Here is a 26,573-nt window from a genome sequence, read left to right as displayed (position 1 = left end):
AATTGGCTTACAAAACTGTGGGGATTGGGAAGCCAAAAATCTGCATTCTGGGGACCAAGGGAAGAGTTGATGGTGCAGCTTGAGTCTGAAGGCAGTCTGGAGGTGGGATTCCTTCTTCCTTGGGGCACATCAGTATTTTTTAAGGCCTTCAACTGATTGGATGAGGGCCCCTCACATTATGGGAGGTAATCTGCTTAATTCAAAGTCTGCTGATACAAATGCTAACCACATCTAAAAAAAACTTCACAGGAACATCAAGAGTCATGTTTGACCAAATATTGGATACCATGGCCTAGCCAAGTAGACACATAAAATCAACCGTCACAGTTATCTTCTTGAATTGAGTGATCCCCACATTGAGCCATGAGGAAGATGGCCTCTCAGTGCTCAGTTTGGGTCTAAACCCAAGACCAATGAAATCAAGTGTCTGGGAGGTAAGGCCAAGGTAAAGGAATTTTTTTGATGTTCCATAAGTTATTTCTATGTGCATACAAGGTTGAGAGCCACCCTTGAAGAGCAGTGGTTCTTCAAGTGTGGTTCCCAGACTAGCCACTTCGACCTCCCCTGCAAACTGGCTAGAAATGCAAATGTTCTGCTCCTACTCCAGACCTACTAACATGCCGCAGCATGACATTTCACCTCCAGTCTCTTCTCTCTAAACCAGAAGGGCAGAGTATTCATTAGTAAAGCTCTTTGGGTGAATGAACTAACTCCTTAAGATTCTCTTTAGTAATGGAGTGTTTGTTGGAAGTATTCATCCTATGTAATAAAGAGCTAATATGCTAATTAGACCAAACAGCAGAACAACTGTCCAGATGACCTTCTGGACGAAGTCGGGGCTGCGAGGGCCGGCCAAGGCAGCTGGGGCTGCGATGCACGAATTTCATGCATCAGGCCTCTAGTACACAAATAAGAGGTATCTTGACTGTGTGGCCAGGCTTCATTGAGACTGGCTATTTCTGAGACATAACAAATGTATAAATCTCGTAGCAGCTCCGGTGATTCAGTGGCAGCCCTAGCAGTTGCTGCCTCCCGAGTGTTTATGTATAGAACCCTAGCATTCTATTAGAGTGCCTTAGCTATTCTGTCATTTCATCTCTCCTTATACAAACTGAATTCTTTTCTCCTTACCTTCTGGGGGCTGGGGGGGAGGGGCATTAACCATAGAATTTATATGCATACTAGGGGCCCGGTGCACGAAATTCGTGCACTGGGTGTGTGTGTGGGGGGGGGGGGGGGAGTGTCCCTCAGCCCAGCCTGCCCCCTCTCACATACTGGGAGCCCTCAGGCGTTGACCCCCATCACCCTCCAATCACAAGATCGGCCCCTTGCCCAGGCCTGACGCCTCTGGCCTAGGCATCCAGCCCAGGCAGCGGGGACCTGCAGTGGCAACGGGGGGGGGGGGGGGGGAGGGGGGGGCCGCGATCGCATGGGCTCCGCCCCTGCCTCTGCAGGATGCCTCTGGCTGAGGCGTCCGGCCCGGGCAGCGGGGACCCACAGCTGCAGCGGCCCCGCGATCGTGGGCTTCGCTTTAGGCCCAGGCAAGGGGCCCCTAGCTCCTGGGACTGCCAGCTTCGACCAGTGCCCAGCTCCCATCACTGGCTCCACCCCTACTTCCTGCTATCACTGGCCAGGGCGGAAAAGGCACCTGATTCTCCGATCATGGCTGGGGGGCAGGGCAAAGGCAGCCCCAGGGCCGCCTTTGCCCTGCCCCCCAGCTCTTAGCTGCCCCCTGGGTTTCCGATCACTGTCAGTGGCAGGGGGCTTCTTCCTGCTTTCCCTTTCACCTCTCTGCATTGTGCCTACATATGCAAATTAACCGCCATCTTGTTGGCAGTTAACTGCCAATCTTAGTTGGCAGTTAACTGCCAATCTTAGTTGGCAGTTAATTTGCATATAGCCCTGATTAGCCAATGAAAAGGGTATCGTCGTACGGCAATTACCATTTTTCTCTTTTATTAGTGTAGATATGCATAACCTATGGACACAGACAATAGTGTGCTGATGGAGGGGGTCAATGGGAAATATTTTCAACAATAAAAATAAATTTTTAAAAATTTAAATAAGTAATTTCCCAAATGTGATTGGTGCAGTTAATCACCTTCTCCTTTGGGCAGTGTTTCCTTAACATTTGTCCAACTTATAAGCCTCTGGCCAAGATAAAGATTAGCTTTCCTTGGGTCAGGTCTCCCACCAACCCAATCAGTTGGGAGCAGGGGAAAATGAAATTTGGAGTGTAAAGAATCTCCTAAGGCCATTTCTTTTAAAAGAGGAGCCTTCTAATGTGGGTTGTGGGTGTCACAGTTGTGAGGCTTGGTTTCTTAGGGATCTTCATCTGTTCTCTGATGCTTAAATCTATGTGTAGTTCTTTGATACAAATACATCAAAGAGAATATATGCATTTGTTCAACTATACCTTTTGGAATGAGTTGCAAACTTTTGCTGAAAATTTTTGGAAATGTTTCTTTTTTCATTTCAACATTTCCTATAGGAACGTCCTCTTGTGGCCTAATTTAGGAATGCCATGAGCCAAATTATTTTGGAAAAAGAAATCTGATTTGCATGCCCCAAATAGTAGGGCCTATATTTTATGCAGAAATTCTCTTTGCATAATCTCATTCACTAAGCCTTGAGTGACTAGAAGCTGTTGGCATTTTTAAAAACCTCATTTCCCAAAAAGAAAAAAAAAAAAAAACTCAAGTGGACAATTCTCTCCCGGTTATTTCAGACTGGCAGTCTAAGCTCTCGTTTCTTAAGCGATTTGATCTCACTATATTATGCTAAACTGAAAAACAGTAAAAGTGCAATCCAAATCAAAAGGCCAACTAACCTTTGGGGAAGTCTGAGATAAAAACCTTAATGATGCCACAGTTCACTGAACATCCTGAATCACTTTTTTTTTTTTTAAATCCCCACCTCAGGATATTTTTCCATTGATTTTTAGAGCAGGTGTAAGAGACGGGGAGAGACAGAGAAAAACACCGATGTGAGAGAGAGACATCAATTACTTGCCTCCCGCATGTGCCCTGACTGGGGCCAGGGATCCAACCTGCAACTGAGGTACATGCCCTTGACTGAAATACCCAGGACCCTTCAGTCTGCAGGCTGATGCTCTATCCACTGAGCCAAACCCGCTAGGACTCAACTTTACCTATCTTAATGCCAAAATTAAGTTTGTGCTTTACCCAGAATCTCCTAAAAACCTTTTACATGGTACCAGTGTCACCCTTATTTTATCTTAGGCCATCAAAGAATACAAGTAAATACTACCTTGAAGTCCAAATAATAAATTTCAGCTACCAGAATTTAAAACAATTTAAAACCAATTTAATTTGGATTTATCTCATTGTTCTGATTGTTTGTTGATAACAAGAGGTATTTACAGAGCCCCTATTTACATTTTGAATTGTTTCAAACGGTCTCCAATTAAAGACTGTATTAAGGTTTTCAAACTTGATTTTAGATGTTTTCTTTCTCTTGAAAGGACAAAGATCCTGAACCCTGAGCTAACGTCTGGTTTTTATGTTATTTCATTAAAGTAAAATGTGCCTGTGAAAAGAATTGGGTAAAAAAAAGTATTATCCAGCATGCTTCCAATGAAGATCATGAGCCTACAACTTCTTTTGTGTTTGCAAATGTTAGCTGTTGAAGTTGATAGTTTCAGGTTTTGGCAGTTTTATCAATGCTTGCACACACTTTATTTTTAGTAAGCCCGTTTATCTCAAAACCATAGCCTAGAAACTCTTGAATAAAACTCTGGCAACTCCTGAATAAAACAGTTGTTTGCTTGTAGTGAGATGAAATGAAAAATTGAAGTTTCTAATCATTAGGTGTCTCACGAAGGAAGTATTCCCTCATGGTTTCAATCACGGGGAAAAACAATGTGTTTTAATTGTGCCACTTCATAAGCTGTAGTTAAATATTTTCAAATTGCATTTAAAGATATAGCATTATTAACCCAATTGCTTTATCTGGTCAATTTCCTCCATCTTCTAGAAGTTAAATTATCTTGGTAAAATGAGTCAAACCTCAGCACTTTACCATCACAAAAAATTTACAAGTTGGGATACATATTCTATGGAAGCCTATTACACCTTTTAAATCAAGAAAGCATTCAACGAAGTGTTTGACAATTTAAAATAAAAAAGATATGTAGATAAAAACATCATTTTTCTAAGTTTTGCCACTTTATAAAAATAAAAGCAACCCAAAAAGTGCCTATGCATACTTTTGCATCCTCACTCATATTTTTAAAAGTTAAACCTACCATGGTGGACAACTGCTGGGCAAGTCCTAAGAAGGCTAACAGGAGAAGCTTTTCTGCTTTTAGAATTTTTGTTTTAATTTCCCACTTCAATGTAATTACCAGTGTTTAAAGTTTGACCTAGAAGAGATGGGAGTAAGTGGCCAGTAGTAGCTGTGGTTTATTTTCATGAAGATACCAGCAGATGTCAGCAAAAACCAAGGCAGTACCACACGCATTTGCAAGGAGGATGTTAAACTCTTTGTAGTAGGGTAACCCACAGTGAAATGGAAAATCTCTAATGACCAGAGCCTAGTCCATTGAAGACACCTCAGTTTTCTACATTGTTACTTGATTTGTAAATTTCCTTGGGGGGGGGGTGGGGCGGGAATGGTAGGGGAGGCAGGGGTGAGAATGAGAGGCCACAGTGGGAGCTGAGTTTTTGCAACAGCTCTTTCAAAAAACTGAATTGCTCCAATTTTGTTAAAAAAAAACAAAAAACAAAAAAAACCACCTTCAACAAACCAAAGTACACTTCAGACAGCCACCTTTGGTTAAAAAAAAAACTAACTGGTTTAGAGAATATTCCATATTACTCAGGAACTCCAATCCACGTTCAGGGATTCTGAACATGGAACATTTGTTGAGTACAAACAATCCTCGTGTTACAAAAAAACCCAGAGAAGAACCAAGCAACGCTTAGAGAGATGGAGTTACATTTATTATTACGCGCGAGCCCAGAGGAAAATGTCTCTCAAATTCTGGGTGCCATCACACACGAAGTTTCCCATATTTACACTGTTTTACCTTCATCTCCCAAATATGGGTTTTTTCCGGTTCCCTTTGCAAGATCTTAAAGGGCCCGATGTGCTGGGGCTTTGAGACCTCAACCAAAGGCTTGGCCTGACGCCAGCACTAATAACTTCGTCTGGAGAAGGTTTAATGACCTCTCTGAAATGGGAGTAGTCCGATTTTCCTTATTATTTAAGCCAGCAAGCATTTACAGAAGCCAGAAATAGCAGGGTTAAAATTTCAAACAGCAGTTTTTATATATGATGGATGCTTCACTCGGGTTATGTGGGTTACATCCGACTCGACATACGTTGTTTCATGGTGACGTCGCCATCTCCCATTTACAGTATTTATAAAAAAAAAAGTTCCATCATTTCGACGTATGTACGTATGTGCTTTGTTTTCTATTATTTATTTACCACAAATAAAGGTCAGGAATTATCTTTTAAATTTTTTTTACTGTTTCACTTCATCACATGGAACTGTGTATGTGCTCCATGTGAGTGAAGTAGGTGCTTATGTAGGTGGTTCCGACTTTTGGCAAAATCGCATTACATTGCGCAGTAGGAACGGATCTCTGATGTAACCGGAGGACCTACTGTACATGAATATTAGTTTTCTGGGGAGAGTTCATAGCTTTCATCAACTTTTCACAGGGGTCTCTGATGTCCAAAAAGTTAAGAACTATGCTAGAACTTACTAAAATTATATTCTGTATTAATAAATCACTGCCTATATATGTATACGTATATGTATGCTTCAAAATACATCTGCTAAAAATTACTTAGTTGAATCCATGCCAGGCATTTTTAGAATAGCCTGTTACATTGAACTAGATGTAATATTTTAAAAACAAGAATCGTACATAAAATATTCCAAAGTTACTTTCTTATATTTGAAAAAGACACAGGAGAAAAATCACATGGGATGCCATTTATTTTATTCAAATATAAAGTATACACACATTTTTACTTTTAACATTTGTGGCCAAAACATTGTGTAAGATCAATGTTTGTGGTCTCATATTAACTTCTCCACCTGGAGCCACATACAGCAGACGTTAAATGTTACTAAACTTTTATTTTTGCTTTTTAAAAGAGTAATAGCATTCTAAAACAATTTAGCCACCTTGAATCATCCGCAAAATGTTAAAATTTTATTGTTTTCTGTATTTCTGAAATTAAAAAACAGTAAGTGGACTTGTGATAAAAATCAGATATATCGTTCTCTACAAACCTTTAGCATGCTCGTTAAAAACTTGGTCTCCTAAATAGGCACAATAAAGAAATACTAGCATAATTGATAATTGTTCTCCAAAAAATTTTCCCTTGAAAAACTTACTAACTTTGAAAATAACACAAAAGTGTTCTACTAAGTAATGCTGAAATTAAAATATTTGAATTTTTTAAAGTCATGTATTCTGTTGAAAAAATATTCGTTTTAAACAGAGGCTCTAAGAAATGATGGCAGAAATGCAATTAAGAAGGTCTAATGATCCTGGAAGTTCAGACAAAATTGGAGTCTATGTTTAAGTCCTTTATAAGAACATATTTCCTTAATTTAAGAAAATTTAGCTATTTAAGCATATGAAGCTAAAATATTCTTTTTGCCAGTGCTGTTGAAACGTTTAAATGAAGGAATTAACTGTACTTTTGATAACTAGGTCAGTGAACAATTATATCTTAAAAATGACTGTTAATTTCATGGTTGAAAATGGCATTCCAACAAAGTAAAGAGATACTAAGAGTGTACAAAAATAAAAATAAACCTCGATTGGTCAATAAAACCGGTTGTATAAATTTATAGTCTCAATGGCTAAAAAATATCTCAAGTTGTTTTAAGCTCATCTGATTCAACTAAAGTACTATATTTAGGGAAGACAAGACAAAAATCTAGATTAGTGGCAGTATCCTAGATAATGAAAGATTTAGAACAGGTATTTTAAAACATGTTTTTTTATATTTTAAAAAAATAAAGGGCAGAGAGAAGTTATCACCCACCCCCATCCTCCAAACAACACCCCTACAAATCCCAACATCGTTTCAATTTCCAAATAATTTATAGTCTCAACCAGTGTTTCTCTATTTGTTATTATTATTCCCTTAAGGAGTCTTTTTTTAGTCCTCTAATTGCAATCAACATCTATTTATATACTTATGTATATTTTTGCTTTAAATACAGAAATAAGATTTTTGCGACAAAGAACACATTTTCACCAAGAAAGCATGGTCTAAACAATGAAAGGTTTACAGTATTAAAACATTTATTTGAAGAGTTTAAGTGGGGAGAAGAAATGGCATATTTTAGTACAGATATGTGGATTATTCCCAAAACAGTTTAGCACTCAACCACTGCATCAAAATTAATTTTTCCTAAAGTAGGCACTTTTCTCAGTTACAGGCAGTTCTTGCCTTGCATGATAGAATGGGATCATAAAAAAATGGCCAATCTTTGTTAATAATCAATGAGGAAAATGATACTTGTTCTGTTCAGTTAAAATGTAAATGGAAAAATTATAAGAGTATTTAGTACACTGTAATTTAAAACATTAGAAAGATTGAGAATTCATGTTCTTTCATTGTAAAAAATTAATCTAGTCATTTAAAGTGCTTGCTTTTTTTTGTCCAGTAACTTATACCATAGCAAATTGTCATTCTCCTTTAAATTTGGATTAGTTTCCATATTTCAGCATTTGTACTTTGAATGTCGTAAAATATTTCTGCAATTTCCTTTAATGTGAAGTTTCTAACATCACTTCCTCGGGGACAAAACCTTTCCTCATTTATGTTGGGAAGTTTGCTGCCACTAAATTTCTCTGGCTGCATATCCAGAGGCTCTAGGTTGAAAAGCAGCACTGTCAACATTCCCATGATCAGCGACTTCTTCTACAACTCCATTAATGTTCACCTCGAATCTCAATTCTGTCTGGCATTATCACTTTTCATTTATTTGCCCATTCTTTCCATTACCTACTTTTATAAAATGTCACATGTGGGGCAAGGAAATATACCTATATGCTTTGCTGTCTGAAAGTGGACTGATTAACAGATGTGCAGTGACCAACCTCCAGCAGAATTTGAGAAGTAATGTGATTGGCCACTGATCATAAAATACATCTGTTATTCACAGTGACTACTTCATGTACTTTACTCACGGTTAATATATCCTGGAAACTGAAATTTGAACTGTACTGTTAGGGAACTGGTGTTATTCAACTAAATCATTGTTATCGGAATTTGTGGCTTTGTGAATTGTGCAAATTGAGGAGTGCTTATGCCTTACTTGTTTACATTGGCCCAGATAGGCTCTAAGTGGCTGCTGAAATAAATTTACAATATTAGCGCTGGTTGAGTGCATGTTAAGGTAGTTTTCAAATTTTTGTCATTTGGCAATCAACTTTAAAATGCATTTGAGAATGACAGAATTTTAGAAATAGAGAAAGTACTTTAAAGATCCCATAATGAAATGCTACAAATTATCCGGCATGTTTGTTATGAATTATTTCTCCCCCTTCAATTTCGATTTGCTCATATAGCCACTTGCGGTCACAGCGGCATTCAGCTCCACATTTGGTGGAACCACAGGCAGGACAAGCATAGAAACACCCTAAGCAATCTTCATCCAGGCAGTCGCAGAGGTCCATTCCACTGAAAATCAGGAGACCCTGGCTATCATAGACCTTACTCTTGGCTGGTATCACTTGTCTGTAAAATAAACACAGGCGAATTACACCTCACAAGTATATTACTTTTTGAATACTTAATTGAAAATAAGGTAATGAAAAAATTTAAGGAGATAAAATATTCTGAATTAGGGATGAAGTCCTACCAAACTGGTACATAACTTACCAGACTCAAGGCTACTCTACAGCTAGCAGTAGTATGAACTCCTCGTCAGAAGAGACCCTACTCTGAAGAATTGACACAAATACAATAAGCCTAAAATTCCTCTCAAAGTCCATTGAAAAATCAAGTCAACAAAAGAATGGACAAGAACTTTGTCCAAAAATAGGTATATTTCTGTTAAAACTTCCATTACCGTTAAGAAAAGGAAAATGGGTAGTTAATAGAGGTACTTTTTGTTGGCTACCAATCTCTTTACTGCTTTGTGAATATCATTTTATTTTTATTACAGTGTACTACCCTACTGGTTTTTATGCTGAAACTAATCTGTTTCAAGTTCTTTGATGGATTACAGCAAATCTGACTTAAAAATACTTATATGACTCAACAGAAAACCTTAACAGATAGAATAAATGCAATCTGTAGAAAATTCTGAATGATTATACTAATATTTCTTTATCAATTTATATTTTAGAAATGCTCAATTTAAAAAGTCACATCTAAACAATTTAGTTTCCTCATTCACTCTGGTGACTGTACCATAACTTTTTCATTTCATACCTATAAAGTTTCTCATAAAATTTACTTTCCTGCCAAAACCGGTTTGGCTCAGTGGATAGAGCGTCGGCCTGCGGACTGAAGGGTCCCAGGTTCGATTCCGGTCAAGGGCATGTACCTGGGTTGCGGGCACATCCCCAGTCGGAGATGTGCAGGAGGCGGCTGATCGATGTTTCTCTCTCATCGATGATTCTGACTCTCTATCTCTCTCCCTTCCTCTCTGTAAAAAATCAATAAAATATATTTTAAAAAAAAATTTACTTTCCTGCTGCCACTCATACAGCAGATATACCAATTATATAATATCAATGCTTTTCAAAAAATTCAATTACTTTAATTCTAAAAATAATTTGTTTAAATTATTTTAATTCTTATGCAAAAATATTATCTTGTTCACTTCATTGATACTTTCTTAGAAACAAATTTTTCAAGTTGAAAAAGATGTCAATTATTTATGAGGCCTTCAGATGTTCTTACCAATTCCAGATTATCCAATTTAAAATACTAACCCAGAAAATTCAAAACTTAAGAGAAAGATAGGGGAACAACACAGATATGAGTCAGAAAGTTAACATATGTCGGAAGTAACACATAGCCTACCTGTCTGAACTGGAGGTTACACTTTTTGTAAGCCTTCTTTTTTCTCTTTTACCAGTTTCTGGAGGAAATTCAGTTTGCTTTCCTGGATTTGCAAACTGTAATGATTTCAAAGCTTTAGCAGTTCTTCCCTGAATAAAGGTAAACAAATTACCAATTTGACATCAGGTCATATTTTATTACTATTTCACTTACTGTTAATCCAGATTATTCCTTAACCTGGAAGACAGTCTGGAACTCACAAAAAAAAAGAAAAAAAAGGTTTTAGAGCCCAAGTACAACAAAATTTACAGCCCTGGACCATATTAAAAATTTATTGGTAATTTACATGTAATATTTTCATTACCTAATTTTAATTTCTGGCATATAGGAGAGGAAGGGCACAAACACGGTGAAAACTGAAATAGCTGTTGCCAACATGTGAGAGAAGTCAGCAAAACTGCTTTATAACCTGAGGGTCCTACTAATGATCCTGAGTCCTTAAGAAAAGTTTCTCTTGTTATTATGTTTTCAAAAGCAGAGAATAAGTCCTAAAATGCATTACAAATTTTGATGGTGAAGAGTTTAAGTTTGTTACTTGGGGGAAACAGCTTTATGTGATACATTCCTCAAGAGCAATGGATAAATAAAGTGGTGAAGTGACAGTAGCAAGTACTTAGTATGAACTGCAAGATACCACTGAGTCCTGGAGATATGCCTCTAGGGGGAGCACCAAAGGAAAGCACTATACATAATTTAAATTTTAGTTACCTCTTGACTTATTAATATAATGAAAAATTACAATTCTTCCCAGCTGCAAGAATTATAAATTAGTTACAAATAGAAATTTTAAGCAGTGCTCCTTTGACATATTTGTCCTTGTTCTACACCAAAGAGAGCTTTATGAAATCTTAAGTTGTTTTGAGATGGTTAAAGAGAGTCTTGGGCATATTATGTTATTCCTTTCCCAAACTTACTTTCTTTATCATTCAATCTAGGTCAGAGATTTTTCAACTGGTGTGCCCCCGCACACTGGTGTGCTGCAAGAATTTTTAAAACATGCAATACTGGACTATTTAGTCAGGGGAACTGACCTCTTTCCCCTTAAACTGTCAAATAAAGAAACGACAACAGCCAGCACAACAACAGCTGTCCAGTGTAAATGAAATAAAAATTATACCTGTATATTTTGTCCATTGGCCAAAAATATATCTTTTTTGGTGTGCCACAGAACTTTAGAAATTACTTTATGTATGCTATAAAATGAAAGGTTGAAAATCGCTGATCTAGGTATCTAGAAATATTTAGAAACACCATTTATTTTCACTTCCCCAACTTTATATTCACTGCATGCTGATTAGTATAATCCTATACAATAACAGCCTAATATGCTAAGTGTCTGGTCATCCGTTCAATCAAAGTGTAATATGCTAATGATATGCTAAGGCCACTCAATCGCTTGCTATGACGTGCACTGACCACCAGGGGGTAGATGCTCCGACCGGTAGGTTAGCTTGCTGCTGGGTTCTGGCTGATCAGGACTGAGCAAGATAGGCCGGAGATGCCCTGGAGCTCTCCCGCGGTCCCTCCCCGGCTGGCCAACCTCCCGCATCCCTCCCTGGTCCCGATCGTGCACTGGTGGTGTCCCTTGGCATGGCCTGTGCCTTCTCGCAATCCAGGACCCGTTGGGGGATGTCAGAGAGCTGGTTTCGGCCTGATCCCGCCAGCCAGGCCGAGGGACGCCACTGGTGCATGAATTCGTGCACTGGGCCTCTAGTAAACAATAATGTAAATATGATTTCCTTATAGTTAAACAAAACCCCACGGTGTAGAAATAACATAGCAGAAAAAAATAACTACTATACATACATCTGAATCAGGTTTTCTTTTCTGCCGGTCTTCAGAATCAACATCCACACTTCCATTGATTATCTGTGTGCATTTTGGACAAAGCTTCCAACCAGGTACAAGCTGTCTGCCAAATTTTGCACTCAGGAAAGTGGCATCATCTAAGTCAATTACATGCAAGTTTTTTTTGGCTAGTTTTTTATGGATGTTAAAAGGGTCACAACATGACTTCTGCAAATCCTCAAATCTGTCAATGTAAATTTTTGCATGATGAAAGCAAATTGTATTGTTCCCAGAAAGTGTCATTCCAGTTCTAAGTTGAAGTAAAAGCATATCATTTGATGACAATTCTTGCAAAGTCTTGAAACCTGTATGACGAGTATAGAAGGTTTTATGGCACTCATTTGTGGTACGAAGCTGAACTCCAACTGAACACGGATCCATCATTCTTGATTCTAGCAAATTTCCTGTTTAATTCTGTCGAGCAACTGACCTCTCTCCAATAAGTGATATGCTGGTCACCCTGAAGAAAATATTAAAGAGAGTCAGATTTGTGCTGTAAATGTTTTATCTGGGAAACTGAAAAGGCATTTGATAAAACTCAATACTTGTTTAAAAGAAAGAAAACTCTTAGCAAAAAAGGAAAAGAAAGGTATTTAACAAAAAGTATACAAGAAATCTAAACTAATAAAAGAGAAAAATGGTAATTGGCGTACGACGATACCCTTTTCATTGGCTAATCAGGGCTATATGCAAAGTAACTGCCAACTATGATTGGCAGTTAACTGCCAACTAAGATTGGCAGTTAACTGCCAACAAGATGGCGGTTAATTTGCATATGTAGGCACAATGCAGGGAGGCGAAAGGGAAAGCAGGAAGAAGCCCCCTGCCACTGACAGTGATCGGAAACCCAGGGGGGAGCTAAGAGCTGGGGGGCAGGGCAAAGACGGCCCTGGGGCCGCCTTTGCCCTGCCCGCCAGCCATGATCAGAGAATCAGGCGCCTTTGCCGCCCTGGCCAGTGATAGCAGGAAGTAGGGGTGGAGCCAGTGATGGGAGCTGGGCACGGTCAAGCTGGCAGTCCCAGGAGCTAGGGGTCCCTTGCCTGGGCCTAAAGTGGAGCCCACGATCGCGGGGCCGCTGCAGCTGTGGGTCCCCGCTGCCCGAGCCGGATGCCTCAGGCCTGGTCAAGGGGCCGATCCGGTGATTGGTGATCGGAGGGTGATGAGGGTCAACTCCTCTGGCCGAGGCATCAGGCCTGGGCGGGGGGCGGAGCGGGGATTGGGGGGATATGATGGTCCCCTTGCCCAGGCCTGAAGCCTGGGTCAGAGGCGTCAGGCTTGGGCGGGGGGGTGGAGCAAGCGATCAGAGGGAGATGGGGGTCCCCTGCCCAGGCATGATTCCTGGGCCAGAGGCCTCAGGCCTGGGCGGGGGCCAGAGCCAGTGATCGGGGGGAGATGGGGGTCCCCTGTCCAAGCCTGACACCTCTGGCGGAGGCGTCAGGCCTGGGCAAGGGGCCGATCAGGTGATCAGAGGGTGATGGGGGTCTACGCCTCTGGCTGAGGCATCAGGCCTGGGCAAGGGGCAGAGCCAGCAATCGGAGGGGTCTGGGGGTCCCCTGCCCAGGCCTGATGCCTGGGCCAGAGGCATCAGGCCTGGGCTGGGGGCAGAACCAGTGATGGGGGGAAATGAGGGTCCCCTGCCCAGGCCTGATGCCTGGGCCAGAGGCATCAGGCCTGGGCTGGGGGCAGAACCAGTGATGGGGGGAAATGAGGGTCCCCTGCCCAGGCCTGACGCCTCTGTCAGAGGCGTCAGGCCTGGGCAAGGGGCCGATCCTGCGATTGGAGGGTGATGGGGGTCAACGCCTGAGGGCTCCCAGTATGTGAGAGGGGGCAGGCTGGGCTGAGGGACACTCCCCCCCCACCCACACCCAGTGCACGAATTTCGTGCACCGGGCCCCTAGTATTATTATATTTAATCATGAAGCATCAGAAGCATTTCCTTTAAAGTCAGAACTACATAATACCTGCTGTCACAGCTTCCATTTAACACCATATTAAAAGGTATCAGAATTGAAAAGAAAGAAACAAGAAATATCACTCAAAGATTATTTAACTATCTACATGGAAAATATGAGGTTTTAGCAAACTATTAGAAGTAGCAAGATAATTCAACAAAAATATTGGAAACCAAAAGCACTTACGATACCTTACAAAACATATAAAACTTAAGACACCTAAGGCTTTTATGGCAAAATTATCAAACAGAAAGACAAAAAAGATACTTTTAATAAATGCTGAAGAAATATGCCTTGGAAAGTCTATAGTAAATATGTCAATTCTCCAGGAATTTATAAATTCAAAACTATTCTAATCAAAATCCCATCAGGTGTTCCGCCTACTTCCTCTTGGAATTTAGTAAAATGGTTTACATGGAAGGGTAAAAGTCCAAGTAAGCCAAGAGAATCGTGAAGAAAAACAGAGTAAGACATTTACTATAAAACTATTATAATGAAAACTGGTATCAGCATAATACAGACAAATAGATCCATGAAAAGAGGAAGATGTATAACATATGGTATTATAAATCAGTGGGCATTACACATTAATGGAAGACGGATTTAATGAAAGATGCTTGGAAAACTGCCTAACCACGTGGAAAAAGGCAGAATAAGATTTCTCTCTCACAAACAAAAATCAATGCCAGTTGGATTAAAGAATTAAGCATGAAAGTATATTTAAAAAAAACGGAAGACTTTGTGATATATTTCGTTTGATATGTGCATTTTTGTTTGAGAATTTCTTCTCTATCCCAGTATCACAAAGTCTTCTGTTTTTGGCACACTTTGAGTACTGTATGTAATTTTCGGAGGAACACTTGAAGGAATTAAACTGTCTGCACAATTACACTGTTTTCTAAGCATCCATTCCTTAGGTGTCACTGTGGGGTTAGAATTACTTGCTATTGGAGTTGCCAGATAAAATACAGAATGCTCGGTTAAAGTTAAATTTTAGATAATGCACAAATAATTTTCACATTAAATATGCTCCAAATATTGCTAAAAAATAAGCTGTTATTTGTCTGAAATTCAAACTTAACTGGGAATCCCATATTTTTATTTGCTAATTCTAGCAACCTCATTTACTATGCAATTTTTATTTATTTATTTTTTGGCATTTTCTAGTAAGTAGAGATCTTTCTTTGGTGCCGGCTTCAAATTAAGTTCCACCTCTTACCTGTTATTAAAAGGAATTCGAACTTCCTATGAACAAATTATAGGAGTTGCTCAGTTTAAAATGAAACTGTCTGAAAACAATAGCAGAGGGAAGTTCAGATTAAAAAGGAAACTAATTATTTTTCTTCTCAAAATTTTTAGGGGAAGTGTAGTAATACTATGTTCCAATATGTTGATTTCTCATTAATACAGCTTTTTACTTGACCAGTCTCCTAATTAGTGGGAAAAGTAGTATTAAGAGGAAATTTAACCAAATAAAAAATTTTCTGAGTTTTTTTTTTTAAAGTATATTTTATTGATTTTTTACAGAGAGGAAGGGAGAGGGATAGAGAGTTAGAAACATCGATGAGAGAGAAACATGGATCAGCTGCCTCCTGCACAACCCCCACTGGGGATATGCCCTCAACCAAGGTACATGCCCTTGACTGGAATTGAACCTGGGACCCTTCAGTCCACAGGCTGATGCTCTATCCACTAAGCCAAACCAGTTAGAGCAATTTTCTGAGTTTTTAAGTTAAGTCAAGAATCCTTCCCTTCATGAAAAATGCCCTTTGCGAGTAGGGGTGAAGTATAAGTTCTTATAATTTGTCAAGCATTTTCTAAGCGATCTCTTACTTAATGAAAATAAAGTATTTTCATCAACCCCTACTATGCAAATCAGCAGCTTTAGTTATGAGCACACATAAAAAAATCATGCCTCTTGTAACTGTCAACTTTTGTGCCAATTACCTTCCAATATTAACTATGTACATTACATAGTCACTAACACAAGGACTAAAGAGCCAAGACGAGATAATCTCAATTCTCAAGTAAAGGCCTAGAGCCAATAAGGTAAAGAGAATTTAAAACAAATATATAGTCCATAGTACTGTCCTATCTAATGAAGATGGAATATGTAAATTAACCAGCACTCCACAACAAAAGATGGTGGCGCCCACAGCCAATAAGGAGGGAATATGCAAACTGATGTGACAAAATGAGGGAGGCAGGGCCACTTGCCTCCTCACCATGGCAATGAAGCAGGCTTCCGCCCAGCCGCAGCCAGGGGAAGGAAGGCCTATTCTTGCACGAATCTTTGTGCATCGGGCCTCTAGTTTAAAAGATTTCTACTGAGAGCCAGGCACAGCAATAGCACAAACATCATCTCATTAATCTTTACAACTTTGAGGTACTATCATTCCCATTTACAGATGAAGAATCTGAAGTTTAGAGCTCTAGTTTCCAAGCTAACACAATGGCTGATATATCAGAGACATGTATTTGCTAAATGAATTAAACATCCAAGCACACATCCAAACCAAATTTTACTTTATATGAAGAATCCGTTAGTTAGGCTCAGCCAAAGCACTTCCCTCAGATTTTTTAATGCTCTGTCCAGTGTACTTTCAGATCATCTTTGAAATCCATTTGCAATTTGTCACCATTCCTCTGGTCCTTAAAGGCCAAAGGGAAGGAAGTGAAGAGGGATTGCAAGAACTGAGAGGCAGTTTCCAGACCGAAAGTCATGCGCAAAGCTCTCCTCACTCTGCCTTATTTTGGATGAGAGCAAGATTGTCAAACAATCCCACGGTCCCGCTATGGATGCCGAGTAAGTGATTGTGAAACGGAACTGTACTCTGTGGAAAATACTTTTTTTTTTTTTTTTTACCACTTTGTAGAAAATACAGTCTGGGCTCTTTAGAATGCCATCACGTGTTCTAAATGCCACAACACTGCTAAATGTCAAAACTACACTACCTGCGGAGTTCTTTTCCGTTGTATGCCTTTATATTGTTCTCTTTGCTTAGGTTACCCGGGTTACGGGGTTCAAGGCCACCATATTTCAATCCTCATCCACCTAAGGGGTAGGTGATGGCGAGAACCTTTTGAGCTCGGCGTGTCAGCATTTTGAAAAACCCTAACTTAACTCTGGTGCCGTGTCACAGATAGAAATTTTTTGATATTTGCAACCATAGTAAAACAAAGACTTATATTTTTGATATTTATTTTATATATTTTAAATGCCATTTAACAAAGAAAAATCAACCCAAAAAATGAGTTCGCATGTCTTAGGTTCGCCATCGCTGAGTCCTAACCCATCGCTTTGAGGGCTCCCGGGCTGAGGCATCCTTCCGGACAGAGCCAGTGTCCCCCGGTCTGCGGAGCCTCACCCAGGTACCACCATTGCAGGCCCTCCTTCCTCTGGCTGCACTTCCCTGGGAGCTGAGCTGACCTCACGGTGCTTTCTCAGCTGCTGGAGGACAGAGCTCTATGGCATCACCTTCTTTATCATCCGGTGGAGGAACCAGAACTCCGGGGACTCCCCTTTTCATAGCACTCATCACAGGCTCGTTGTTTGTTAAGTCGCCCCCCGCCCCCCTTTACACATCAGTTCTGGGAGGGCAAGAAGTCACCTGGGTCCCCTGTACCCTTGACGTCTCCAGCACAACACTGACACCTAGTAGACTCTTCACGACGTCTTTTCAACGAACACCTGTCCAGAAACGATAGGAATCTCACCCCAAGAGGCCTAAATCTCCCCAAATCAATGCGACTAAGTCCCCAGGATGCGGCAACCCTTCCCACCCCAACCCTGTGGAGGTCACAGGCCTAACGCCCCTGTGAGCGGCTCTATCCAAATGTTTCAGGCCACCAGATCCGTCCAAGGAGGACCTACTATGTTCATGGTACCGGGATAAAAAAAAACGACTACTATCCCGCCTCCGGCCTCAACCACACATCTAGGGCCGGGAGGACTCCGATGACAAAGAATAAAAACAAAACAGGAGAGAGAGACGCTGGGTACGGGGTTGAAGGCCACCGTATTTTAACCTCATCCACTAACCCATCGCTTTGAGGGCTCCCGGGCTCCGGACGAGAGGCGACAACCCGCAGACGCGATAGATGCGGCGGCCACCGCGCAGGGCCTGGGCACCAAGGGGCGCCGGATGAACCGGGGTCGGAGATCGGCGGATCGGGAGGCTGCCGAAAAGCCTCTTCCCGCTTCCGGGCCTCCTCTCCGGCCTCCGTAACCCGGCCCGAGTCTCCCTCCTTTCCAGGGACCCGTCTCCCCGCCCACGCCCCCGCTTCTTCCCTCCCAGAACCTCCCCCGCGGCCCGTTCCACCTGAGCGCGAGCTCCGCCGCCCGGGTTCGCACAGAACTTGTAACCACGCACCGCCACCTCCGCGGCCTGCTCCACGGCGCGCCCTCGCACTACCACCGAGAGGACGGCGAGCGGGAGCTAGAGGGGCCCGGCGCGACCATAGAGAGTGACGCGGGGGAGCCTAGAGCGGAAGGAGCCTGGCGCCCTCCCGCGGCGGAAAGGACGGGTCGCTGTCAATGGGCGGATGAATGATTCAAGGTGAGGCAACAGTTGCTTCTTACGCTGGCGAGATGTTGTTGTTTTCGGGAACTGCTCGGTCCCGGGGGCCGCCTCTTCCCAGGTGCAGGTTTGGCTAGCTTGGGTTCTGTTCGCGAATCTCGACGCCTGATCGTGAAGCCAAATGTTTGCACCCCAATCTTTCTAACCCGTGGAGTAGAAGGACCTGTGTTAAAAGGACCTCAAGAACAGACCCTTTATTTAAGGTCTCACATTTTATTTCATTAATTTTATTCAAGCTAAAAGTATTCCAAAATGCATCTCTTTTTAAACTATTAAAAAAAAATAGGTGTTTATTACTTTGAGTATAATATGGGCTCCGAGAAGATGCTTGTAAATGTTTTGAGGGGAGAAATCACTCTCTTGTATCTCTAATGTTTGCCACAGTTTAGGTACTCATTCATTTTAGAGTGGATTTCATTCATTTAGCATCTTTGAGAGCTCAAGACCCCTTCCAGCGGTTCTCAACCTGTGGGTCGCGACCATCGGAAAACACATATAGCATATCAGATATTTACATTATGATTCATAACAGCAGCAAAATTACAGTTATGAAGTAGCAACGGAAATAATTTTATGGTTGGGGGGGTCACCACAACATGAGGACCTGTATTAAAGGGTCGCGGCATTAGGAAGGTTGAGAACCACTGCTAGGCTAAAGGGACTCAGCCTTCAACCATTTTCAGGTGGGAGGTGGAGGGAAAAGCCTCCCAGCCCCCCAGTACTGTTTTTTTAGCCACCGAAGTGAAGGAAAAAAAAAAAGTGAGACAGGGAGATACAGTCCACCAAGGCCCGAGCTTGCTAGTAATGCTGTACACACTTAATGTAGGTTGTTCCCTGCAGGGAGCCTACGGCCCTTCCACCACCTCCATGTTGCCTGCAAGCAGGCAGGGTTTTGCTACTCACCCTCTTACACCAGTCTTGGAACTGGGGAATGAGAGAAAGGCAAAAACAGCAGATAACCCATTCAACGGTTTCTTCCGGAGGTCGCATGCAGTAGCTTTTTTAGTAGTTACTTTATGGTTGGCACTTGGCTAAGAGAAAATGAGACAAAGGAGTAAAACTTACCCCTCCTTTCAAAGAGCTCACAGGCCAGAGAGAGAAACAAAGGAGGCAAGCGTTAACCCCAGGGTGGCGTGATAAATGCCACAATGGGAACACAGAACAGGAACAGGGTAAAATGAAGATTACTAAGGCAGAGGCATTCTGAGAGGAGATTATTGCTTGAATTAATTGAGCTGTCCTGTGGAAAACTAACCCGATGCAATGGGGGCTTTCAGGCAAACTGCTGCGAGGCAAGCTGTCCTAGAGGTAATGAAATAGAAGACTCACAGACCAAATGAAGATGCTTGAATAAAATGGTTTATGGACCCCATTTTAATACCCAGTGAAAAGCAAGGGAAAAGAGTAGGAATACACTGACACGTTTAGGATAGGATGCAAACAAGTGGAAGGACATCGCTTGGATCTGGAGTTAAACAACGTTCAGATGTTCAGTCAGCCTCTTCCATTGATGATATGCTTTTGAGGACCAGAGTTCAGGTCACAGAAGGGAGGCCCACATGCTTGCTCTGTTGGATAGGTGCCGGGAAACATGGCTGGCCACAACCAGGGCTCACTAATTAGCCTGAACAGACATGGGTTTAATTGCATTAATTAATTTATTAATTAATTTATTTTTGGGATTGAGCACATGTGAGATTATACTAGGTGTAACCTCTGGATGAATGATTTGGTGGTGACATAGCTGTCAGCCCAGAGATGGCATAATTATTCATAGCTTAGTTTTTCTGCCCGCCCCCCCCCTTTTTTGTTTTTACTATAAATGTCCCTCTGTTCCATGATATTTTCAACTTGGGATGCCTTACAGTGTACTCACTATGTATATTTAATGGAATTCTGCCTATGTTTCACAAAATACATGCTTACTCATATTCTCTATATAAAACATCCTATAAATTTTGCATTTATCTCATAAGCTGCCAGTGTATTTAACACTTTTTCTGACTAACACTTCTTATGACTTTCATCCATCCCTAAGGAAACTGCAAGGAATTCAGTATAGCTGGAGTGGGAAGCTGAGAAAGGTAAGTAGAGGACAGATAATGCTCTTTTTTATGTCATATTAGAGATACTAAACTTTATTCTGAACTGAAGTGGGAAACTGTGAGGAGTATGGAGAACAGGGAAGAAGTACAGTACTGAGCAGGAGAGCCAGTTCTCTTTTGCTCTAATGCAGAGATTAATAATGATGTCCTCCATCAACTCAGTGTCTATATGGGGTGAGATGATTCCTTCCCCTACCCCTTCCTTAAACATTTAGTAAGGTCTGGAAACATTTTTTTTCCGCTAGGGGGCGCTACTGATATTTAGTGGGGTGAGGACAGGGGAGTTCCTAAACATGCTATGTTGTGGAAGACAACCCCTCACAAAAGAATGATCTGGTTCAAAATTTCAGTAGTGCCAAGATTGAAATACCCCAAACTAAGGGACTTAAGAAAGCATAGAGAGCAAGCAGGCTGTTTAGTAGCTGATTAGCTATAGATGTGAAGAAGAAGGAGAGAATAATTTTAGGGTTCTGGCTTGGGTAATTGGGAGGACAAAAGGAGAAATGGGTTATGGAGAACAGAGAGAAGGAATTAAACCTTGGATATGTTAAGTCTAAGACAGCCAAGTGAAGATGCACAGTATGCTGTTGGAAAGAAGAGGAAGGCGATGAGAGGAATTTGAGCTGAAGATCCGTTTTGGTAAATGTTAATACTAGATCAGTCTTTACAGATAAGCTTCAAGAAAGAATCTGAGCCCTAGCTGGTTTGGCTCAGTGGATAGAGTGTCAGCCTGCTGGCTGAAGGGTCCTGGGTTCTATTCCAGTTAAGGGCACATGCCAGAGTTGCAGGTTTGATCCCCAGTAGGGGATGTGCAGGAGACAGCCAATCAATGATTCTCTCTCATCATTGATGTTTCTATCTCTTCTCCCTCACCCTCTCTGAAATCAATAAAAATATATTTTTTTTAAAAAAAGAAAGAATCTGAGGTGTTGGCAAGCAATTACACAATTTTGCAGCATGCTAAAATTTGCAAACAATAGATTTAGATCTCAAAGGAAGTTGCAGAAGGAGGAGGCAGTGAGGTAGCCAGAAATCAAAGGCAGAGCAAAGTCCCACCTACCAAGGAAGGCAAGAGTTGAAAGCAGGGCTCTAGCAGTATGGGAGGGAGAGGTTGCTGCAGAACAGTACTGGCCTTTAGATGTACAATGAGAGTCACATATGTAATTGTAAATTTTTTAGTAGTAATATTAGAAAGTTTAAAAAGAAATAGGTAAATTAATTTATAAATATGTTTTGTTTAACCCAATATATTTAAAACATCATTTCACCATGTAATTAATATAAAATTATTAATAAAGTATGTTATAGCCTTTTTTTTTAATACTAAGTTATTTTGAAATCTGGTGTGTATTTTATACCTCCAGTACCTTTCAATTTGGACTAGCCACTTTTCAGGTACTCAGTTGCTCCATGTGGATAGTGGCTACCATATTGAATTGCATAACTGTATAAAATCAAGTAAAAAAGAGACTAAAATATATTCATTAGAGCAATTAGATGGTTATAGATGGTGTGATAAGAGCTCTTTCAGTGAAGTGGAGGGTAGAAGCCAGATTATACCCAGTTAAAGCGTGGGAAGTTAGAGATAATAGCTACCATAGAGAACATTTTCAACAGCCTTTACTATGATTACTATAGTATGAAGAGCTTTTTTTTTTGTTTGTTTTTTAGTTTTGAGTATGATTAAGATTAAACAACACAATTCAATTTTTTAAATAGGTTTTAACAATTATATTTGGACTTTTGCTTCGGCAGATTGCCCTCCTACTGAAAACCACTATTTTTAGATATTGGAGGATATCTAAATACTGAATTGTGATCCCGAAAGAAGAGAAACAACTAAGGTGAGTCCTGCCCTGGCTGGTTTGGCTCAGTGGATAGATAGGGTGTCAGCCTGCGGACTGAAGGGTCCCAGGTTCAATTCTAATCAAGGGCATGTGCTGCTTGCCCTGTGCACACCCGGCCCTGGTCAGGGTGCATGTGATGTGTCTCTCTCACATCAGTGTTTCTCTCTGTCTCTCCCCCTCATTTCCACTCTCTTTAAAAATCAGTGGAAACATATCCTCGGGTAAGGATTAACAAAAAAATAAAAATAAAAAAATAAGGTAAGTCCTATAGTGATCCCAGCTTACTGCCTGGAACCAGAGTTCAGGTCATAGAGCCGGTAGGGGAACCTAAACAGAGACTAGTGGTTTCACCAAATGGAGGAGACAGAGATGGAGATTCAGAGAAGCTGATGGGCTGGTATCAGAGAGGAGGAAGTGGCACAGAGTCTTGGAGGTCTCCCCAGGTGAACCTTTTCCCTTATACCGAAGTGGGAAATGCCCGGCCCGGGCCATATAAGGCCCGAGAAATCGTTTGGTCTGGCCCTGCCAAGGCATTAGGAGTGAGTTAATTAAATGTTTGACCAAATATAGCAGGCTAATTTTTAAATTGATAATTTTGTGTGGCACGTGAATGATATAAATATCCAAATGGCCCTTGGCAGAAAACATGTTCCCCACCCCTGCTTTATATCTTTGCCTGGGTATTGAGCTGTGCAGTGGAAGAGTGAAACTCTGGGAGGTGCATGAAAGAACCACCAAAAAGAACTAGGCCAGCCCTAACCGGTTTGGCTCAGTGGATAGGGTGTCGGCCTGCGGACTCAAGGGTCTCAGGTTCGATTCCGGTCAAGGGCATGTACCTTGGTTGCAGGCACATACCCAGTAGGGAGTGTGCAGGAGGCAGCTGATTGGTGTTTCTCTCTCATCGATGTTTCTAACTCTCTATCCCTCTCCCTTCCTCTCTGTAAAAAATCAATAAAATATATTTTTTAAAAAAGTAGTAGGCCAAACAATTTCTAATGCTGAGAATAAATAGTTTGTGTTCCCAATCATCCAGAGTAGAGGAATCTTGTAATAAACACTTTGTTCCTGTCAGTCAAAATAAAAACAGGGGAGCCTGGCCAGTGAATGTTACTCTTCCTCTCTCCCTCCCCTCCTCCCCCTCTCCCTGCCAGCATGCTAGCTGTAAGGGAGCTGAATTTATTGCTTGGTGGCTCAAAGCTTCTGGTGCTTATGTTCCAGCAAGCAAAGTGAAAGCTGCTTCATCTTTTATGACCCATCCCCTGTAGTCATGAATTGTCACTTCCACCTGTTCTGTTGGTTATATGTGAGTCACTGACTTGGCCCAGATTCAAGGACAGGGAACATAGCTTCTACCTCTTGATGGAAGAAGTATAAAACAATTTGCAGATACGTTTTCAAAATGCATAAAATGGTGTAGTCTAGTACCAAATCTAATAACGACATACTTTCAAAGTAGTGATGAGTACTATAAATGATATTTTGAGTTATTTGTAACAACTATAATTTGATACATAATAATCTGTGATTTCTATTGGTGATTCTATATGGGTACTGTAAACACAGTTATTAATACTACAGTGCTAATAGGTACTGCTAGCAAACTATAATTTATTGTCTGCATTTGTAAGTAAATGAAATGCTCAATTTCACTTAGAGGCTAGGGGAATAAAGAGATAACTATAACTAGGGGCATATAAAAACAACATTCAGAGTCTATATGAAGTTAGAGAGTATGAATATGTAGGTAGAGACATAAATCTATGATGTGAAAATTTCAATTCTTCTTCTAGTGTTAAGATGTCCTTATGAGGGACAAATAACTGGATTAATTCAAGGTAGAGGAATTGTCAATCAGGTGCGTCAGAAGGGACAACGGACTTTAGAATTTTGTCAAGAAAGTCACTGGATGGTAAGGGTTATGAAAGAAGATGCCATGTTGGTTTGGCTTACTATAGCATTCCCAGACTGTTAGTTGAGTAGTTGGAATGGTTAAACTTGTATGTCTCCCTCTGCTGGCTTCTTGGCAGTATTGCTCTTCAAAGCTCTGCCTAATATCCCAAATAAGGGTTCTCTCATGGAATCCCTGGAATATTTAGAATTGTTCATATTGTTCTATAAAGAAGCTCGCCCCTCAATTCAGAGCATCCCCATCAAAGCCATCAGTATCTTCTTTTACTATTGCTAATAATGGCTAATATAGAGAAGACAAAACATGTAGATACTAATAGCTTGACTCCTAATTTTCCTAGAGAGTAATTAGAAAGAAATGAGATATATGTAAACACTGCACTTTTGAATTAGAAGGCTTAGTTATGAGTCTTGGCTTTCCTTTTCTCTTACTGGTTGTGCAAACTTTAGGAACTATTGCTTTTATATTAGTTATGCAACATTACCATTCTAAGTTTAATCAACCTCTGAAGCCATGCAACAGAATTCTGGCTACTTTCCTAATTCTAATATTTTGTTATTCTAAGTGCTGTTGAATTACAAAAATTTAATGATTTATTTCTGCTGTTTCTTTATACCATTTCGATCATTTTCAGACATGAGCAAAATGGTTAAAACCATTCCTATTATCATCACCTTCCTTCCTTGATATTGTGTCAAACACACCGTGGACACCCAAATGAATTTTAATTGATAATTATTATGATGGCAGAAAAAGCCCTGGGCTGGGGAGTGTTGTGGGGGTGAGGGGGGGGGGTGGTAAGAGATCAACTGAAGGACTTGTATGCATGCATATAAGCATAACCAATGGATACTGGGGGGATGGGGTGAGGACATGTGCCAGGGAGTAGGGGAGGCCTGGGGAAGGTCAATGGGGGGGTGGGTGGGGGGAAGGAGACATATGTACTACTATCTGTAATACTTTAAACAATAAAATAAAATAAAATAAAATAAAATAAAAAAAGCCCTGGGGTTTTAATTTGAGCCAAATTCTCTCCTGGTTATATGGCCAGTATTTTGAGTAGCAGCTGTGAACAGATCTGTATTTCCTTCCCCATGCCACCCCCACAACAGTCTGAAATGTTTGCTTCAAATGAGAAAAACCAAAAGCCAAAAGTGCAGTTTCAATCTGTCTTACTGCCCGGTCACTAGTTAAATTCTCTATATCACATTTCTTTAGATCAGTTGACTCTTAAATGCTATTGCAAGAAATGAGGATACAAAGTGGGAGGGAAGACAGGAAATACAGGATCAAATAACAACTCCACTTCTTCTCAGTATAATATCCATCGTTCAAGATTAAAATACAGCATGTCATGAAGTGTGAGCTGATTATTCCAGTGTTCCCAGATATAATAGACGTCCATAAATAGTAGCAAGAATAATTATAGCTACCAGTTATTGAGAGCTTATTATACGCCATACATATGCATATATGAAGGAGGTGTATACATACTAGTATACATACTAGTATATATTGAAGGATATTGTGATCTCCAATAAAAAAATTTATAGTAGGTTTTCGTCACCTTTCCTGACAGAGAACTCCTAAAATCCTTGGAATTTCCTAAGAGATAAGAATGATAAAGGTGTCTTTGTTATTCATTAAAAGACCTTTACAACAATACCAGAGTTTATGTTAGTGAGGAGACTATTAACATGGCCCAAATGATGGTTGCCAGGGGAACCAACCATGTGATTAGAGGGTTGGAACCTAGGCCCCACCCCACCTCTGAGAGGGGAAGGGGGCAAGAGATTGAGCTCATTCACTAATGACCGATGACTTAATCAATCATGCTCACTTAATGAAGCCTGATAAAACCCAAAGGGATGGGGTTTAGAGAGCCTGTCAGGTAAGTGAACACATGTAAGGTTCCAGGAGAAGTGCTGTACCCTAGAGAGGGCATGGAAGGCTCTGCACCTCTTCCCACATATCTTGTCCAGTGTGTTAGGGTCACCAAAGGAGGAATGCAGGAGGCCAAAGTGGTAAGGGATTATAAATGTATTAGAGGCCCAGTACATGAAATTCATGCGGGCGGAGGGTGGGGAGGAGGTCCCTCAGCCCGGCCTACACCCTCTTGCAATCTGGGACCCCTCAGGGGATGTCCAACTGCTGGTTTCGTCCCTGCGGGATCCCTCTCACATTCTGGGACCACTGGCTCCTAACGGCTTGTCTGCCTGCCTGCCTGATTGCCTCTAACTGCCTCTGCCTTGGCCCCT

The 26,573-nt window shown here is 41.0% G+C and overlaps 1 protein-coding gene and 1 long non-coding RNA gene across 5 annotated transcripts; one reads left to right on the top strand and one right to left on the bottom strand.

The window, feature by feature from the left end:
- Positions 1-5,953: 5,953 nt before the first annotated feature.
- On the bottom strand, positions 5,954-18,327 carry ARL14EP (ADP ribosylation factor like GTPase 14 effector protein). 4 transcript variants are annotated; one of them, XM_059709186.1, is made up of 5 exons: positions 18,197-18,263; positions 17,486-17,565; positions 11,881-12,382; positions 10,036-10,163; positions 5,954-8,739 (listed from the first exon to the last, which is right to left on the bottom strand). In XM_059709186.1, exons 3-5 carry the CDS (start codon positions 12,304-12,306, stop codon positions 8,511-8,513), a joined length of 783 nt encoding a protein of 260 aa, XP_059565169.1. In that variant the 5' UTR covers positions 12,307-12,382; positions 17,486-17,565; positions 18,197-18,263; the 3' UTR covers positions 5,954-8,510. The 4 variants fall into 4 exon arrangements, with proteins under 4 accessions (XP_059565169.1, XP_059565168.1, XP_059565170.1 ...); XM_059709185.1 differs by lacking the exon at positions 17,486-17,565 and having other exon boundaries at positions 18,197-18,327; XM_059709187.1 differs by lacking the exon at positions 17,486-17,565 and having other exon boundaries at positions 18,248-18,272.
- Positions 18,328-18,366: 39 nt separating this feature from the next.
- On the top strand, positions 18,367-22,438 carry LOC132241089 (uncharacterized). Its single transcript, XR_009454453.1, has 3 exons — positions 18,367-18,433; positions 20,493-20,538; positions 22,315-22,438. It is a non-coding gene; the product is annotated as an uncharacterized LOC132241089 (long non-coding RNA).
- The last annotated feature ends 4,135 nt before the right edge of the window (positions 22,439-26,573 follow it).

The sequence above is a fragment of the Myotis daubentonii genome, chromosome 9, assembly GCF_963259705.1.
Source record: "Myotis daubentonii chromosome 9, mMyoDau2.1, whole genome shotgun sequence".
Taxonomy (NCBI): Eukaryota; Metazoa; Chordata; class Mammalia; order Chiroptera; family Vespertilionidae; genus Myotis; species Myotis daubentonii.
This window is presented reverse-complemented; position numbering and strand designations above follow the sequence as displayed.

Excerpts from the sequence above, each read along its gene's own strand:
- ARL14EP (XM_059709185.1), bottom strand. The coding sequence starts at position 12,306 with ATGATGGATCCGTGTTCAGTTGGAGTTCAGCTTCGTACCACAAATGAG. Across the intron at positions 10,164-11,880 it reads AAAGAAAACCTGATTCAGAT|GGAAGAACTGCTAAAGCTTT; the intron begins GTATGTATAGTA and ends ACCTTTATTCAG. Across the intron at positions 8,740-10,035 it reads GTAACCTCCAGTTCAGACAG|ACAAGTGATACCAGCCAAGA; the intron begins GTAGGCTATGTG and ends TTTATTTTACAG.